General features: G+C 47.4%; 1 protein-coding gene across 3 annotated transcripts in view; it reads right to left on the bottom strand.

Annotated features, from left to right (window-relative positions):
• The window catches only part of DOCK1 (dedicator of cytokinesis 1), a 522147-nt gene that overhangs the window by 449280 nt on the left and 54896 nt on the right, over window positions 1-17971 (bottom strand). For all 3 annotated transcript variants that reach the window (XM_053910043.1, XM_053910041.1, XM_053910042.1), the window contains exons 2-3: window positions 8866-8949; window positions 1974-2014 (exon numbers count right to left, since the gene is read on the bottom strand). In XM_053910043.1, the coding sequence (XP_053766018.1) occupies window positions 1974-2014; window positions 8866-8949 (125 nt within the window). The remainder of the gene's footprint in view (window positions 1-1973; window positions 2015-8865; window positions 8950-17971) is intronic.

The raw sequence follows: 17971 nt of genomic DNA, 5'->3' as shown, positions 1-17971 counted from the left end.
CAGTGGCCGAGCGACGAGGAAGACTGGATGGCCCCTCCCCCAGGCCCCAGCCATGCAGGACACCCCCAAATCCCAGGATGCCTCCAAGAGCACACATGATGTCAGCATGTGCTGTCGGATGGAGGGAGAAAAATAACAAGGCAGCCTCGCCCGTGTCCACAGGCAATGATAGCCCTCAGTCTCCGTAAACCTGGTCTCGGGCACCACGGAGCCCCCCCCGGAAGGAGCAGTAGAAGGTACAGAGGGGACACACGCAGAGGCTTGAAATGAGCAAACTGCGCAGCAGGGGTCGTTCTAATCCAGCCCGAACGATCTACACCTGTGTAAACAACTATACAAAGGATGCTTCCAGAACACTTAGGAGTCAGGATTGCTAGGGGCCAAGTCCCTTCTCTGCACTGCTGGGAGGGACCCACGAAATCCTATTATCTTGCAACCGCCTCATCTTCCAGTGAGGATTTTAGATGGAAAACTAAACACAGCCCTGCCCAGCTCTCCTGTAGCAATGAGCTGTAAAGGTCGGGGCACCCCAAAGAAGGGCAGGAAGGACAGCAGTTCAGGAAGGCACTGGGGGATGGGAAGCACTGGCGAAGGTGGTACCAAACACCAAATAAGCATCAAGGGAAAGGGAACAGCTTGCCTGGGGCCTGCCCAGCACATGGCAGAGGGAGCTTCACCCCTGTTGTGTGGCTGTGGAGGGAGACGGTGGCCCATGATCCCAAGAAACCCAACTCTGTATAACAAAGTCCTCGGCTGTGGCTTTCTCCCATGAAACTAGAGTTTCATCTGTAGGAATATTCTCTGGATTGTAGGAGGGCGATCAAGTTTCCCTGGGAAATCTATCCCACCATCCACCCGCTTCGAACCCGCCATGTTCAAACGTCAAGGCACCAGGTCACTGGGTGTGTGAGACATGCAGCCCGTCTGAGTCTGGCAGGACGGGGTAGGAGGTCCCCGCTCCTTTCTGCAGACTGGCCTCACCAACAGTACTATCTACGCCAGAGGAGGCCAGCCCTGCTGTCCTCAACCCGGGCCCTTCCCGAGTCACTGCTACTAAGGACGAACAGCTCCCCACTGTCCAGCATGGCCTGTCTGCAGGGTCTCTAGGGGAAGCAGAGCAGGAATTTCCCTGCTCAAGCCGCTGGACTTGGAAAGCCTTAGTTACGGGCTCAGGACCGCTGGAGGAGCCCAGCCCAGTTAGGAGATAATGAGAGGCAAAGTTAAGAAACAGAAGTGAAATGAGCCATCTGCCAAGCGTAAGTAGATGTTAAAGTGTGTACGTTAACGTGGGCAGGGCCTAATCATAGCTTAGAATGGACGGGATTTCAAACTCGGAATAAAACAGAAGGGCCGTAATTAGGTTTTGTGAAGCTAAGAATGGAAAAGCCACAAGAGAACTGCGTGCGGGGGCGTCCACCACCAGGATCGGGGTGTGATGGCCCGTCTTCACTTCAGAAGCTCACACTGCCACGCGAGCAGACTGCCCTGGGACACAGAAGCTCTCTCTGGCGAGCGCCTGATGCAGTTTAAGAAGAGTCACATGCAAGAGGCAAGCAAGCATGCGTGAGCTTTGCAAGTCTGTTGTCATCACGGATAACGTAAGACTGACAATTATAAGCAGTGTTTTTTTCTTTCTGAAGTCATTACACCCAGATCATTCTAGTACACCTTCCTGTGCTTCAACAGGGTGCAACATTCCACCCGGAAGAGAGGATTCCGCCCTTCGTGACAGGAGGTCAGCACTGCACCTCAGCCCAGCGATTCCGTCACGGAAATGAAGCCAGCGTTTCTATAAGTGCGTGTTGTTCGAAAGGCAAACAATTCAGGGTAGCCCGCGTTTCAGCCCACACATTTTTTCAGCTCAGAGAAAGATATAGAAGGAAAACTTGTGGACACAAAAGGGGTAGGATTGATTTCCTCTCACCGGGTGATGTATGAAGGGACATGCACTGGGTTTCAGAAAGACGACTTACCTTCTTAGACTTTTTTCTCAAGGTGTAACCTCTGTACCACCCTAAACAAACAAAAGTTGAAATAGTTAGAACAAGGAGACATCCTAGGACCCTGACGATACCCTCCCGTCACACGGGATTCGTTACTTTGCAGAAGCAGGGAAATCAGTTTGCCACAAGAATCCAATAATCCCAACACCGTGGAAATATACTGGAAGGCTCCCGAGGGCGCGTCTCAAAGTCGCCAGGCTGGTGACCTTCCCGAACACACCGCCAGCTCTTTTCATCTTCATCTGCCACTCGAGACCTCGAGGGTATCACTTTGGGGTTAAGCAGCACAGTCCCATGAGGAAAAATCATCCCTTTGACCACTCATCCCTGAGCAGGCTCCTTGGGTATACACCTCCCCATTGCTTCCTCTCCTCTCCCTGATTTGGACAAGGGTCACAGCCAAATGCACAAACCAGCATCCTCAGATCAAGAACTGCCCATAACAGAGAACCTATTGAGCGTTAACTTCCTCCATCCGGAGACACTGTGCCCTGAAGCAGCCGTGATCTCACAACGTACGTCTGGAGCAAAGACTCAGCCCCCAACCGGAAGCGCCAGGCCCGGGAACAAGGGCCCACCCGGCCCCTGGGGTTTGGCCTTGACTCCAGTTCCCACGGAAGCCAAAGACGGGCACACTAGGACTGTCAGCACAGGGTACAAACAGAAGAGCCCTTTCGACGGCAGCACAGCCCTGACCACACCCTTGGCACCTCTGCTCAAGCTGAGGGTGGAAATGGTCCCTGCGGATGCCTCGGTGTCCACAGCCAGTCTCCAGCCTCCCAACAGCCTCACTTCGCACGACGTCCGCGGGTATCTGCTTACCCCAAAGGCTCTGAAGTCACTCTGGCCATGTTGCTCAGGGAAAGTAAATCCAAACTCAAATTCCAACTCTGCCCCACTGGGGCAAAAGGACCCGGTCAGAGAATCATGGGAGCCCACAGAGAGTTATCCCGTAATTTTCCAGACAATAACCAAATAATGGGCTCTTACACAGTATCAGAAATCAAAGCTCAGAAACTAGCGATGTCTAAGCGAGCTCAGAATATTGCCACAATGATGGCACCCTCTTACCAAACAACAAGCATATTACCAACCAGAGGCAAGGAAGAAGATCACAGACCAGAAAGTGATGGGGTGGAAATGAGCAAAGTCCTCAAGGGATTAACGATTAACAACAGATGCTTTCTAAGCACTCACAACCAGAGATGGACATTCCCAGGATCCATGCAAAGGATTTGCTAAGACCTAGTGGTGACCGCTTTGCTTTCTTGACAAAGGGACTCACCAGATGGACTGGGGACACAGCAGACTCAAAGTGTCCAGATTTCCGCCGCACATGTGCGGGACTGTCTCCAGAAAGCCGTACTGTCTACCTCACTGGTCAGTGCGTGGCGGTCCAGAACCTGTGCCCGTCGAGGGCAGCGTTCACACACAGTGAAATGGAAAAAGAGGGGCGGTCGATGCAGTCAGCAGCCTGCGTCTAGAACCGAAGAAAGGCTCTATTGGTTCAACTTTAAGGACGGGCCTCCACCCTTTCATTGTAGCCTTCATATTTTCATTATTAACACGCCCTTTCTTTTTCTGAAACTGACCAGGGGTAAATGCCCCAGAACATATAAGGAAAATACTATAAAATGACAGGAAAAACACAGAAACTAAGCAGAACAGAGCAGCGCTTAACCACAGTGTATAGAAGAAGTCCAAGGACTTACCCCTGAGAGAAGAGAGGCTCAAACTTCATAATAATCAGACACAATTTTACTGCCCAAACTTTAGAGGTAAAAATTGTTATGCTGCACGATATGGGCAGCCCTGGGCACCGTGGGGAAGAGTACAGCCTACAGGAACCGAAGGGGAGCAACCTTCTCTACTTCTCCAAAGCATCTGTCCCCACGGCCTGCAACCGACAACCACCACCTGGGAAGGCATCCCTGGGAAAGACACGCGCACACCCGCCCGTGCACACCCGCGGGACAGATGCAGGATACCCATGCAGCGTGATGTGGGGTGGTGTCAGTGGAGGGGATCTGAGTGCCCAGAGCTGGGAAGGCTGTCGGTAAAACACGGGGAGCGCACACACAGCAGTGGGAGCTGTGAACTAAACAGAACGCTAAAAATAAACAGGTGTGCGTCTTAAAATGTAGCGCTAGGTAAAAAAGTAAAGAACAGAATGAGAGCTATGCTCACATTTATATACATGAAAAGTACATGCATGCCAAACAGGACAAGAACAGGAACATCCACTTCAAACATGGTGAAAGGGTTTTCCACGGGAAGAGGGGAAGAAAGGGGTGAGCCATGGGGATAAAATGTAGGGAGTCTTGTCTTTTTTTAACGTTGAAACAATAGCTGGTAACAGTTTCTTAACTGCCTTCCTAAGCAAAATGAAAACCTATCATCTTCCTCCCCAGATTATTTGCATACATTATCCCTTCAACCAACTGAGCCCACACACTATGTATGTGCCAGAGACCACACTAGACAGAGCAAAACACAGAAAGAGAGACCGAATTTCTGACGTGCGTGAGCTCACAAATCGGAAGACCTCCTAAGGGAAGCAGGGGCCACACCGTGTTGCAGGACAGAGACTGTAGCTTGAAGGAGAGAAGATACCCCTGCAAAGTCTTTTTTCAAGGAAGGGAGAAGATATAAGAGAATCAGGAGCAGGAGGTCCAGGGCCAGTAGTAGTAATGGGCTGATAAACTTCTCCCAGGCAGAGCTCACGAGTGGTCTCCTCTCCGTGGAGTCAACCAACCTGCTTCAAACAAGAGACACCCACCTAAGAGACAGGCAAATATGGGCAAGACTCAGCCCCTAATCTCAGGGAGCACACAGTCTAGCACAGGAAAATGGCAGCCGAGCCAGCAAGCACCACACAGTGTTCCCAGCAGAACAACAGGAGGAACACATTCACTCAAGTCCAGGGGTGGTGCCGAGACGGGACGGTACCAGCCAGAGCAAAGGAGGTGGGAGGCAGACAGGAGGGAGCTTTTGCCCAGGCAGGACGTGCTCGGGTTGAGTCTTCAAGGACGCCCCATGGCCAGTCAGATGGAGGAGGGAGAAGGGGTGCTAGGCAGAGCAGCATGGGGAAAGGTGCCTTCACTGTGCCCTGAGAAGCCATCAGCATCAAGGACAGAACATGCATGCGGAAGAAGCTGGAGTTTCTTCAAGGGTGGGCAGGTGAGAACCACCGTCACCAAGGTTCTGGGATCGGCCCAGTGTTTAAGTAGCTGCCCGAAGATGGACAGGACATTCACTTATGTCAGGTGTATGGTGACCTGCCCCGAGTGCTGCACAAGAGAGTCAAAACCCAGATGTGACCAAATCGCGTCTGCATGGTCAGCATCCACATGCACAACGGGCATTCTGGAGAAAGCACCAACCGGCGTCCCGCTGCATGGGGGCACAGTCAGCCCTGCGGCCGAAATCTCAGCGCACAAAATAATCATCCCCCGGAAGATGGTAACCACAGCTACGGCGCTGGGCCACTGGGCCAGAGCCAGGCGGCCGGTCGCCTGGGACAACTTGCAAAGGATGTCTGCTGAGTGGAGGCTGGGCTGGACGGCTCAGTGGTCTTCTATGAGACGAGAGCCTTAGCAACGTGACTGCCTTCTCCAGTCTGCCACGGGTTAAACTGTGTCCCTCAAAATAGATGCTGAAGTCCTAACTCTATCCATAAATGTGACCTTATCTGGAAATAAGGTCTTTGCAAATGATCGAGTTAAAATGATTTCATTATACCGGGCCCTGGCGTCCTTATCAAAAGGAGAAGCAGACAGAGACACACACAAGACGCTGCCGTGTGAAGACGAAGCAGAAACCAGAGTGTTGCGTCTACGGTCTAAGAACACCAAAGACTATCGGCAAACCACAGAAGCCGGGGAGATGCACGGAATAGCTTCTCCCTCACAGCCCTCAGAAGGAACCAGCACAGCCCACATCCTGATCTCGGACTACCAGCCTCCAGCCCTGGGAGAGAACACACCTCTGCTGTCTGTTTAAGCCACCCGGTGTGTGGTACTTTGCTATAAAGGCCCCAGGAAACTCCCACTGTCTCACAAGGCCTTCGACGGACACATGCTGATGGCCCAAAAAGGAACTCATGTGTATTTGGGGAGAAAATATATTATTACCCCTGTAAAAATTTGAATATATTCAGTTCCAGGATAGTGGTTTAAACAAAAGAATAATCTCCTAATCTTTGTACACAGCCTGCAACCTCCCTGGAGTACAGCATCCAGCCCCCAAGAGCCACATGGAAATGAGCAGGTGGCAGGACCGTTCACCGGAGAATCAATTAATAAACACGGGACCGTGGCTCACCTCTCCAGTCTGGTTGAGCCTGGGCACTGCTTAAAGGCAGGGGCATGCCTTCAATGAACCCTCCAAGTTCCTTCCACCTGCACAGTGACCTGTAAACTGCTTTTTCTTTGCTCTAAGCTCCAGGCCCTCATGAGCCCGAGAGAGAAATTAACCGCAACTTAAAGTCAATTTGTTCTTTGAACCTTACTATAAAGAGTGATCATCTAGAATGTATATTCTCTGCAGAAATCCACGTCATATCCTGAAAAGGATCACACAGAAAAAGAAAATTAAATTTGACAAACAGAAACACGTTTTCTTAGAGGAAATGTAGGAGGGGAGAGGAGGAAAGAAAAAAAAAAATGCCGAACTCAAATACGATCCGTGAAACTTACATAGAACAAATGGGAAGAACAGAAAAACAATTATTCCATTTTTATTTGATGAACAAAGACACCAAGTTTCCCAAAGCCAAAAGTACTTCGCCAGAAGCATTTCTCTGATCAGATTCTGATTGAAACCAAAACGACAGTTGTCACGGAAAAGGAATTTGTTTTGTGTGAAAGGGTCTTTACAAAGATTGGAGCATTTTAATCAGAATCTGGAAGACTGACTAGCCCAGAAACTGAATGCTCACTGAAGAATCCTTTACCACGATGCCTGCTAGCCAATTTTTTTTTTTTTTTAAGTCAAATGTACAGCAAGGATCGCTGGCTCGTCATAGGATCCCACTGTTGGAAGAGTCCATTCTTCTTATGAAGCAAAGAACAAGAGGTAGCAGTCTCTGCGTGCCCGGACTGACCGGAAATTGCTATCTCTTTAGGAATGACGTCATCGCCCAGAGTTTATTAACCAGGATTTCAACTTCAACTGAGCGGGGTCAAACATAAAAAAGATGTAAGAGCACTTCTGCCTTCAGATGAGGAAAGTGTCTGAGATGAGAGGTTTGATCCCTGACCTCTACTTAATTTCTCTCTGCTTCCTCTCCAACACTGGCAATAGATACCGAGAGCAGATACGGCAATCCGACTGTCAGCTATAAAAACTGAAAACAAGCAGAAGGCACCCATCACAACTACTCATTCACTTAAGGACACGGTCTGTTTTCACAGTTACATCTGCTTCCAGGCAGACGACACTAAAGCTGATTTTTTTCTTTCCCCTACCAGGACGATTTTAGGCTTAAAGACGCAAAGGGACTAGAATTCTAAGTCCACGTGAGTCACAAGGGCAAACCAGGGACATGGCCTCGGGGGTATTCCTAGTGGCCTGGGAGGAACACTGCAGCAAGCCACAGCCTGCCTGGCGCACAGAGGCTCACGTCTGCTTCGCTCTTGTGCAAAGTGATTTCCTGAACGGAGTGTGAAGCCCAGTTCACCGATTACGACCGGGTGACTTCAATCTCCTCTCTTATCCCCACCTCCTACTGGAAGGGTTTAGCTAAACCCAATCTAAAAGCAATTTTTCTATTGAAATGATCGATTTTAATCAGTTCTTTTCATTCATCTGCTCTACGGGAGTCGCCCCTTCAAGCAGGAAATAAAGCCACCAATGCTAAAACACAATTTTACAAAAACGTCCAGATCTGAGGAGTTTCAGACGTCCGGGCCATCGTTGCTCCCCTTCTGTGTGACAGTAACCTCAGAACAAGGCGGGGGGGGGGGGGGAGGGGGGGGGCTTCTAATGATATGCATGACACTAAAGACAAAAACCAACTGTGTGTGGGGCGCCTGGGTGGCTCAGTAGGTTGAGCCTCCGACCTCGGCTCAGGTCATGATCTCGCGGTCTGTGAGTTCGAGCCCCGCATCCGGCTCTGTGCTGACAGCTCAGAGCTTGGAGCCTGCTCCAGATTCTGTGTCTCCCTCTCTCTTTCTGCACCTCCCCTGCTCGCACTCTGTCTCTCTCTCTCCTCAAAGTAAATAAACATTAAAAAAAAAAAAAAAAACTGTGTGAAAAATCAAAGACATTTAAGAACCACTGTCACAAAAGTACATTTACGGGATTTCTAATCTATTGGGTAATGATTGCTTCACTGGACCATGTCCCACAGAGCTGTGACAACTCCAGTCACCTCTAAGAAAACAGGGTCAAAGAAAAAAAAAACAATCTTGGTTCCTTTGAGGATGTTGCTAACAAATCTAAATGAGAACAGAAGAAGTCTTACCGGATACATCAAATACATCAAAACAATCACTTAAACGCTAAAATATCTTAAATATTTCTTTCCATTATTTTTTCAAGTGGTCAGTTATTCATAGTCAAGATTTATATACATTTGCAAAAAAGGAAACAAAGGGTTCTGTTGTTTTTAATGAAAACAGCTATTTCCCCAGAAAACTTTAGAGTCTAAAATTCAGAATTTTTAGTTTTGGGCTCATTGTAATAAAGTATCATTTAAATAACAAATAGCCTCATGACTACCCTCACCTGAAATGGCATCCATCATGCAAGAAAAGCGATCGTATGAGAAAGACTCGTGTTGACACATATTTTGGAAACACTGAAAAAGTGTGCTAGTTGCCCAAAACGGTAGGAGAAAAGACACCAGAAGCATACGCACCTTCATATGTTTCTAAGATGTGCACAGTGTCTCCTATTTGTAGAGAAAGTTCATCCGCTCCCCTGGCATCGTAGTTATAAAAAGCTGTGAAGAAAAAGGGATAAGAAGATATCAGCAGAGGTAGAAGGGACTTTGCTGCCTTGTTCCTGCTTGTTTTTCATGTTGAAACGCATCCAGTCCGTGCCTGGATCATCCTCCCTGACAGCCTCAAAAGTAGCCTTTTCTTTCAAGAGACAAATATAAAGAGTCGTCAAGTAGAAGAAACCCGTAACCCCACGCAACCGTAAGCGATTTTTCTTAGTGTGGTCCTACAAATCTCTAGTGATCACCGCAGTGTGGCAGTGGCACAAAAACAGACACACAGATCGACAGAACACTGTAGACAGCCCAGAAATACACCCACACTAACACGGTCAAGAAGGAGGATGTGAAATCTGCCGTTTTGACCACTTGTAAGTTCCGATACAAGGGCGACGGCGGCGTCCGCGGTGCTGCACAATCATCACCACCAGCAACATCCACAACCTCTCTGTCGCTCCAAACACAAACTCCATACCCGGTAAGCGGTACGTCCGCGTTCCCCCTCCCCTGAGCCCCTGAGAACCTGTGGTCCTTCTCCATCCCTCAGAAGCGTGACTACGCCACCTGCCTCATACATGGAATCAACCAGGGGCGCCTGGGTGACTCAGTCGGTTGGGCGTCTGACTTCAGCGCCAGTCATGATCTCACAGTTTGTGGGTTCGAGCCCCACATCAGGCTCTGCGCTCGCAGCACAGAGCTCGCTTCTGATCCTCTGTCTCTGTCTCTCTCTGCCCCTCCCTCGCTCGCGCTCTCTTTCTCGCTCAAAAATAAATAACATTTAAAAATAAATAAATAAATAAATAAATAAATAAATAGAATCAAACAATACTGTCCTTTTTCTATCTGGCTTCTTCAACAGAATGTTTTAAGGCTCATGCATACTATCCCATGTATTAGAACTTTATTTCCTTTTATGGCTGAATGTTTGCAAGAGGAAGAACATTTTAATTATCATTTTAATTATCACTTGATATACTATCTATATTTCCACTAATAGATATTTTAATTAATTATTTCCTAACTATGAATCAATTACACATGGACTGAATATTCTTTAGAAACCAAACTGATTTTTTGTTTAATGTTTATTTTTGAGAGACAGAGAGAGAGAGACAGAGAGAGACAGAGCACTAGCAGGGGAGGGGCAGAGAGAGAGGGAGACACAGAATCCAAATCAGGCTCTGGGCTCCAAGCTGTCAGCACAGAGCCTGATGTGGGGCTCGAATCCACCAGCCAAGAGATCATGACTCGAGCTGAAGTCAGATGCCCAACCGACTGAGCCACCCAGGTGTCCCACTAAACTGATTTTTTTAATTATTATATAACCAATGTTGATATTGAGCCAAAAAGTTATGTTACAATTAAACAGGCAAAAATATGTTCAACATTAAGAAGAAATTCTTAAAAGTAGTGATACTCAACAAATCTCTGAAACCGTTGTTCATCTGGACATTCAGCAGTTCCTATTTCTCTTAGAGAAGCACCTAAAAAAGTCATACCATTAAATGCAGACCACAATTTTACTCCAGCATGATGAGGTGAAGGTAACTATCACAGTGGAAAAAGGCTATTAGAAAGTGTTAAAGACACAAAAAGTACAAAGCCCACTCTCCAAAAAAAAAAAAAAAAAAAAAAAAAAGGAAGAAGAAGAAAGAAAACATATGGAAAGAAGTACAAAGCACCCAGATTTCAAACTATACTGCAAAACTGTAAAATCAAAACAGTATGGTTTTGGCACAAAACAGACAAATAGATCAGTAGAACAGAATAGGCAGCCCCAAAATACACCCATGCTTATATGGTCAATTAAGCAACAACAAAGGAAGCAACAATTTACAACAGGGAAAAAGACAGTTTGGTCAACAAATGGCGTTGGGAGAACCTGACAGCTACGTGCAAAAGAATGAAACTGGACCACTTTCTTACACGTCACACAAAAATAAACTCAAGATGGATTAAGGACCTACATGTGAAATCTGAAACCATAAATCTCCTAGAAGAAAACACAGGCAGTAATTTCTCTGACATCATCCACTGAAATACTTTTCTAGATATGTTTCCTCAGGCAGAGACACGAAAGCGAAAATAAACTATTGAGACTGTAGCAAAATAAAAAGCTTTTGCATAGAGAAGGAAACCATCAACAAAACAAAAGGACAAACTACTGAACAGAAGATATTTGCATATGATACATCTGATGAGAGGGTAGTATCCAAAATACACAATGAACGTAAACAACTCAACACCAACACAAAACAATCCAATTAAAAAATAGGTCAGGCTTTAACAAATGGTGTTGGGAAAACTGGACAGCGACATGCAGAAGAATGAAACTGGACCACTTTCTTATACCATACACACAAAAATTTCAAAATGGATGAAAAAACCTAAATGAGACAGGAAACCATCAAAATCCTAAAGGAGAACACAGGCAGCAACCTCTTTGACCTCAGCCGCAGCAACTTCTTACTAGACACGTCACCGGAGGCAAGGGAAACAAAAGCAAACATAACTATGGGACTTCATCAAGATAAAAGGCTTTTGCACAGCAAAGGAAACAATCAACAAAACTAAAAGGTAGCCTACAGAATGGGAGAAGATATTTGCAAAGGACGTTATCTGATAAAGGGTTAGTATCCAAAATATATAAAGAACTTACCAAACTCAACACCCAAAAAACAAACAACCCAGTGAAGAAATGGGCAAAAGACATAAACAGGCATTTTCCCAAAGAAGATTATCCAGATGGCTAACAGATACATGAAAAAATGTGTAAGGTCAGTCATCATCAGGGAAATACAAGTCAAAACCACAATGAGATACCACCTCACACCTATCAGAATGACTAAAAGCAACGACAAAAGAAACAACAGGTGCTGGGGATGATGCAGAGAAAGGGGAACCCTCAGGCACTATTGGTGGGAATGCAAACTGGTGCAGCCACTCTGGAGAACAGTATGGAGGTTCCTCAAAAAACTAAAAAGTGAACTACCCTACGATCCAGGATTGCACTAGTAGGTATTTACCCAAAGGATACAAAAATACAGATTCAAAGGGGTACATGCTCCCCAATATTTATAGCAGCATTATCAACAATAGCCAAATTACAGAGAGAGCCCAAATGTCCATTAGCTGATAAATGGATAAAGATGTGGCATATGTATGTGTGTGTGCATACACACACACACACACACACACACACACACACACACACACTGGAATATTACTCAGCCATCAAAAATGAACTCTTGCCATTTGCAATGACGTGGATGGAGCTAGAATATAATGTGCTATGAAAAATATGGCAGAGTAAGACAAATACCATATCCCACTCATATGTGGAACTTAAATAAAACAGATGAACATATGGGAAGGGGGGAAGAAAAGAAAGGGAAACAAACCACAATGCTTATTTATTTATTTATTTATTTATTTTGGGAGAGAGAGAAAGCAGAGCAGGGGTAGAGAGAGACAGGGGGAGAGAAAATCCCAAGCAGGCTCCATACTCAACACAGGGCTCAATCTCACGAACCTTGAGATCATGATCTGAGCCCAAATCAAGAGTTGGACACTCAATGGACTTAGCCACCCAGGCACCCAAGACGCAAGAGACTCTTAACGATAGAGAACAAACTGTGAGTGGAGGGAGGGAGGTAGATGGGGGATGGGCCAGATGGAGGATGGGCATGAAGGAGGGCACCTGTGATGAGCCCTGGGTGTTGTAAGTTTTGAATCACTAAAATCTACTCCTGAAACCAATATTGCACTGTATGTTCACTAACTAAAATTTAAATTTAAAACAATGGACAGAGAACTTAAATAGACACTTTCCCAAAGAGGACACACAGATGGCCAACAGACACACGAAAAGATGCTCAACATCGCTAATCACCAGGGAAGTGCAGATCAGACCCACAATTAAATAATAATCACCTCACACCTGTCAGAATGGCTCGAATCAAAAAGACAAGACATAACAAGTGCTCGCGAGGATGTGGAGAAAAAGGAACCCTCACGCACTGTTTGTGGGGATGTAAATTTAGGCAGCTACTGCGGAAAATAGTATGGAGGGTCCTCAAAAAATTTAAAATATAAATATCATATGATCCAGCAATCCCTACTGGACATTTACCCAAAGAAAGTGAAAACACTAATTCCAAAAAATATCTGCACCCCTATGTTTACTGCAGCATCATTTACAAGAGCCAAGAAATGGGAGCACCTGAGTGGCTCAATCGCTTAAGCATCTGACTCTTGATATCAGCTCAGGTTGTGATCTCGCGGCCATGGGCTCAAGTCCTGCATCGTGCTGTGTGCCAAGCAGCGTGGAGCCTGCTTGGGGTTCTCTCTCTCCCCCCTCTCTCTGCCCTTCCCCCACCTCTCAAAATAAATAAATATACATAACAAAAACAATAGCCAAGATTTGGAAGAACCCAAGTGTCCAGTGATAGACGAACGGATAAAGATGTGAGCACAACGAAACAGTGCTCATCCATAAAAGAGAAGGACACCCAGCCATTTTCAACAACATGGATGGACCCAGAGGGTATTATGCTAAGTGAAATAAGTAGGACAAAGACAAATACCGTATCATTTCACTTATATGTTGCATCTAAAAGACAGATGAACAACAACAAAAAAAAAAACACTAAAAAATAGACAAATACAGAGAACAAACTGGTGGGTGCCAAAGAGGAGTTGGATGCGGGGTGTTGAAACAGGTAGAATTAAGAGGTACAAACTTCCAGTCACAGGTAGGAAGGACGGAAGGAAAAAAGGAAGGACAGTGATACAGTGATGTTCCTCCTTTCCAATGGATCCTACCTGAAAACATAGCAGACTAAATGTAAAAGTCATCTTCAAACTCTTGATCAATTTCTCATCCATCCATCCTGAACTCTCTGCCAGACCAGGCTATTCTCCGGTGGTATTTCACTGTGTCCATCTCTAAAATTCTCCTTGATCATATTATGTGCAAACTCTGTCAAGTATGGGAGGCCCTCCACCACCTGACCACGTCGCCTCTCCTTCCTCCAGCCACACACAGTATGGACCCCAGGAGGGGTTCCTATCCCTGCCTCTCCCTGAAAGACAGAAGCCAGCCTGTGCCACACCTGTGTGGACCAATCTGCCCTCCCCGCCACCGATGGGGTTTTCCCAGCAGGTGCACCTCTTCCAGAAGGCCAGGCCCAGTATGTTTCTCTCTCAATCCCCTCTCCAAACGTCCCCATCATGGCATACTTCCTGCTGTCCACTGCATTCCTGAGCTACCTGTAGCTGGCACGGCCAGCCAGGCCCAGGCGGACTCCCTGGCATTCCCACCCATGGTCCCTGGAGCCAAACGAAATGCACAGGGTAACGCCTCTACCCTTGAAGACCGGGGTGACCTCCGGCAAATGACCTACCTTCTCCATATTCAGCTTTCCCCATAAAATAAGGCTCTGGAAATCCACACCTCATAGGATTACGTGTGTATTTGGGGTCTTGAAGAAAATAATGCCACAGACGGATGTGGTGATTTGAACACCGGGTGTCCTGCAGTCAACACCTAAATGATAAAGGCTCTCGTGGTGGTTGGGAGTGTTTTGTTTTTACTGCAATAAAGACTTCTATCACTTCCAGAATCCTTTTTAAAGAGCCAAAGCGAGCAGACTAACACATGATCACAAAAATCCTAAAACATCAAAAGCCATATACATGAAGAAAATTCCATGTCCGTAGGCATTTTCCTGTATTTCCACCAAAATTCATAAAGTTTAAATGTCCTCAACTGGCATAAACGGTTATTAGTAGTTATTAAGTTTATTTAGCATTTTATGGCGAATCTTAACAAGAAATAACCGCATTAGGTAAAGGGAGCTCAGAGCATATGCCCAGCCTTTCCTGGTTCTGCAGAACCATATTCCTAAGCCTTTAGGGGCCATAAATGCATTTGTCACAGCTCTTAACAGCATCCCTGCCAGCATGTCTATTCTGTTGGAAGACGTGGAAAAAATAAACACATCAAAAATAATAAAAATAAAATAAAGCGGACACGTCCACTATAAACACATTCAGGCCCGTGTGAATTTATAAGGCACACAGGCAAAAATCTTTAGGCATCTGCCCCTCCATCTCTGAAGCAGGCAGACAATAGCAGTCGTGAGAAAAGAAACTTCAAATTTAACTATGAAAGGGGCCTTAAAGACCCCTGATTTTATAGATGAAGGGGAAAAAGGACCTTTGAGCATTCATGCCTGTGGCCCTAAATGACACAGCAGAGCTAAGACCATCACAGTGGCTGCCCAGCCCTCCTGGCCTTTGTTCTTAGTATCACAGCCTAAACAATCCCATATTTAAAGGCAAATTAAAAGACTCAACTATATAGGATTATCGGGCAAGGGAGTGGGAGGGAGGGGGAAGTGTGCTGGATGGAAGGATGCCCCCCACACCCTGCCAAAGACATCAACATCTGAGTTTCTGGAACCTGTAAGGATGTTACCACCTTACATGGCAAAGGGGTCTTTGCAGGGGCATCAGGGGTGAGGATCTCCACTGGGGATGCTAATCGTGGATTATCCAGGTGGAGCCAATACGATCCGAAAGTTCCACATGAGGCAGGAGGGCCAGACTCAGAGTCAGAAGACGGGATACAGCACAGATCGGAGTCATTCAAGGAAGGAGCCACACACCCTGGAATGCAGGTGACCCCCGTCAGCCAGAAAAGGTAGGGAAGTGGACTCCCCCCTCGAGCCCCCAGAAGGAACACAGCCCACACCTCGATTTCAGGACCTCTGGCCTCCAGAGCTGTAGCATCGTAAGCAGGTGTTGTCTAAGCTACTGAGTTTGTGCCCATTGGTACAGCGGCCATAGGAAACATACAGGGAGGTATACGGACGACAACGCAAAAGGAATGTTTTGAGGCTATTTATTTACTGCTGAAGGCGCACTGACACAGGCTCCCAACCGCGGGCATCTGAATCTGACCAGTCCGTCCGTGGCCGATGCTCCCCAATTCTTGGGCGATAGGACAATGAAGACAAGGCAATGAATTTTTCGTAACAAACCCAGAAGCATTCAATATAAGACACTATTCCTAATCTGGTGATCTGACCTTTCAGAGCCGCCCCTCTGTGAGGGGGGCGGAGAACAGCAGGAGAAAGAGCAGAAACATCTTCTCCTTTATTAAGCTGATGATGACAGATGACATCTGCAACACGTCTTTACTTGGTAGAAGCACAAAGACAGCAGCCTCTTTGCAAGCTGCCCATTTGTCTTCTTTATTTTTCTGATCTGTCAGGACCCGGGAATGACTCCGCAAGAGAAAACGGCCAACCCGTGTCCGTTCACATCTTCGGATTCACCTCCGTCTGGCTGGTGGGCTGGATGCCTAATACATTCCTCCTCCTCAAACCCATCTGCCTTTTTTAATCGCCCGGCGAAAGGCGGGTGTCGACGGCTGGGTGCACGTGCGCATTCAGCTGCCCTTCTCGACCCTGGACGGCAGCTTGCCGCGCTGCCCGTGTGAAGAGTGAAGTGAGAAGGATGCCGAGATGAACCCAGCATAAAGGTCCTTTCCCGGAATGCTGTTCGTTCTTTTCCTGGAAGAGTCGCCAGCGGCCCAGAGTGAGTAGCACGGACCTTCTTTTCCCAGAAGAAAAAATGAACAGGCCGGTCCGTGCCTCACTTAGCTTATATGCGTCAGAGACGTGAAACGGCAAAGCCATCCCCTCTGCTCGGTCTCCTGACGACCCTGCAAAGGGCTGCCGGAGGATGCAGGGAAAGAACTGGGGCTTCGGATGAGACAAGAGGGCTTCCGCTCGCCCCTCCACTCCCACCATTATTATTAATGTTAGAGGAGCTAAAGATTAAGCTGCTGCTGCTGATGATGGTGTGATACTGGGATACCTTGGATGAGGATAACGGTCACTACGGCAATGGTGGTGGCGGTGGCGGCGATGGTGATGATGGCCGTGGGGACAGTGGTGGTAACGGTGGTGATGGCAGTGGGATGGTGGTGACACTGGTGGTGACACTGGTGATATGGCAGTGTGGCTACTGGCGATGGTCATGGTGGTGATGGCTGTGGTGGCGGGGACGATGGTCACGGTGGCGGTGGGGACAGTGGTGATGGCAGTGGTGGTGACGGTGGTGGCGGTGACCGTGCCGCTGATGACAGTAGCTGACACTGGCTGGTCATACTCTGTGGGCTAGACGGTGGACGGAGCTTCACACGTTCAGACTGATTTGACCCTCACAACAGTCCTCTGAGGGTGGACACAGAATTTGTTCCAACTCCTTCCCCAGAGTTTAGAACAGCTTGGAGTCTGCCATGGCTGAGCACCCACCGGAGGGCATGTAAGGCCAAGGCTGGCCTGAGCGAAGGGCCTCAGCGCCAACCCCTTCCATAGACCCTTCCTCAAACCTTGGCCAGGGTCCACCACAGCCCTCCCTAGGCCTCAGACCACCCTGCCGGTAGCTCCCCTGCAGAGCAAACAAGCCGCCTGGACTCCCCAGACAGGCAAACACGCCTGTGCATTTCCAAAGCCCACCAACGTCTAAACATCGCGCTGATGGACTTCTCCTTCCTGACAGTGAAGAACTCAAGCTGAGGGAGTTCCAGGAATGCAAGGTTGGTGTAACATCCCAAAACCAATCAAGGTAATTCGCCACATTAACAGAGTAAAGGATGAAAAGTCATAAGACCATCCCAATTGGTACGGAAAAAGCATTTGAGGAAACGGAACTCCTATTGAGGGGAAAACAAAAAATGCCACCTTGACTACTCTGACCTTAGGGAAGAACGTACAGTAGTCCATCAGCCAATTTAACAGATGAAAACACGGAACCCTACGGAGGAGTTGTGACTTGTTCAAGGTGGCGCAAGGAGTTGATGACAGCTCCCAGGACCCCGTGGCGTCCCTTTCAGATCGTCTCCATCACCCCCCACTGAGTGACCCAAGGCTTCCCCACCTCTCACTGCAATGAAAACTAATATTTTTGCTGATCTCCTTGTATAAGCTCTCTCTTCTTCTATCCCCGGTTA

The sequence above is a fragment of the Panthera pardus genome, unplaced genomic scaffold (assembly GCF_024362965.1).
Source record: "Panthera pardus isolate Hobbes unplaced genomic scaffold, ASM2436296v1 HiC_scaffold_22, whole genome shotgun sequence".
NCBI classification, from domain to species: Eukaryota; Metazoa; Chordata; class Mammalia; order Carnivora; family Felidae; genus Panthera; species Panthera pardus.
The sequence above is the reverse complement of the archived record's forward strand: the minus strand, read 5'-3'. Positions and strand labels throughout refer to the sequence as shown.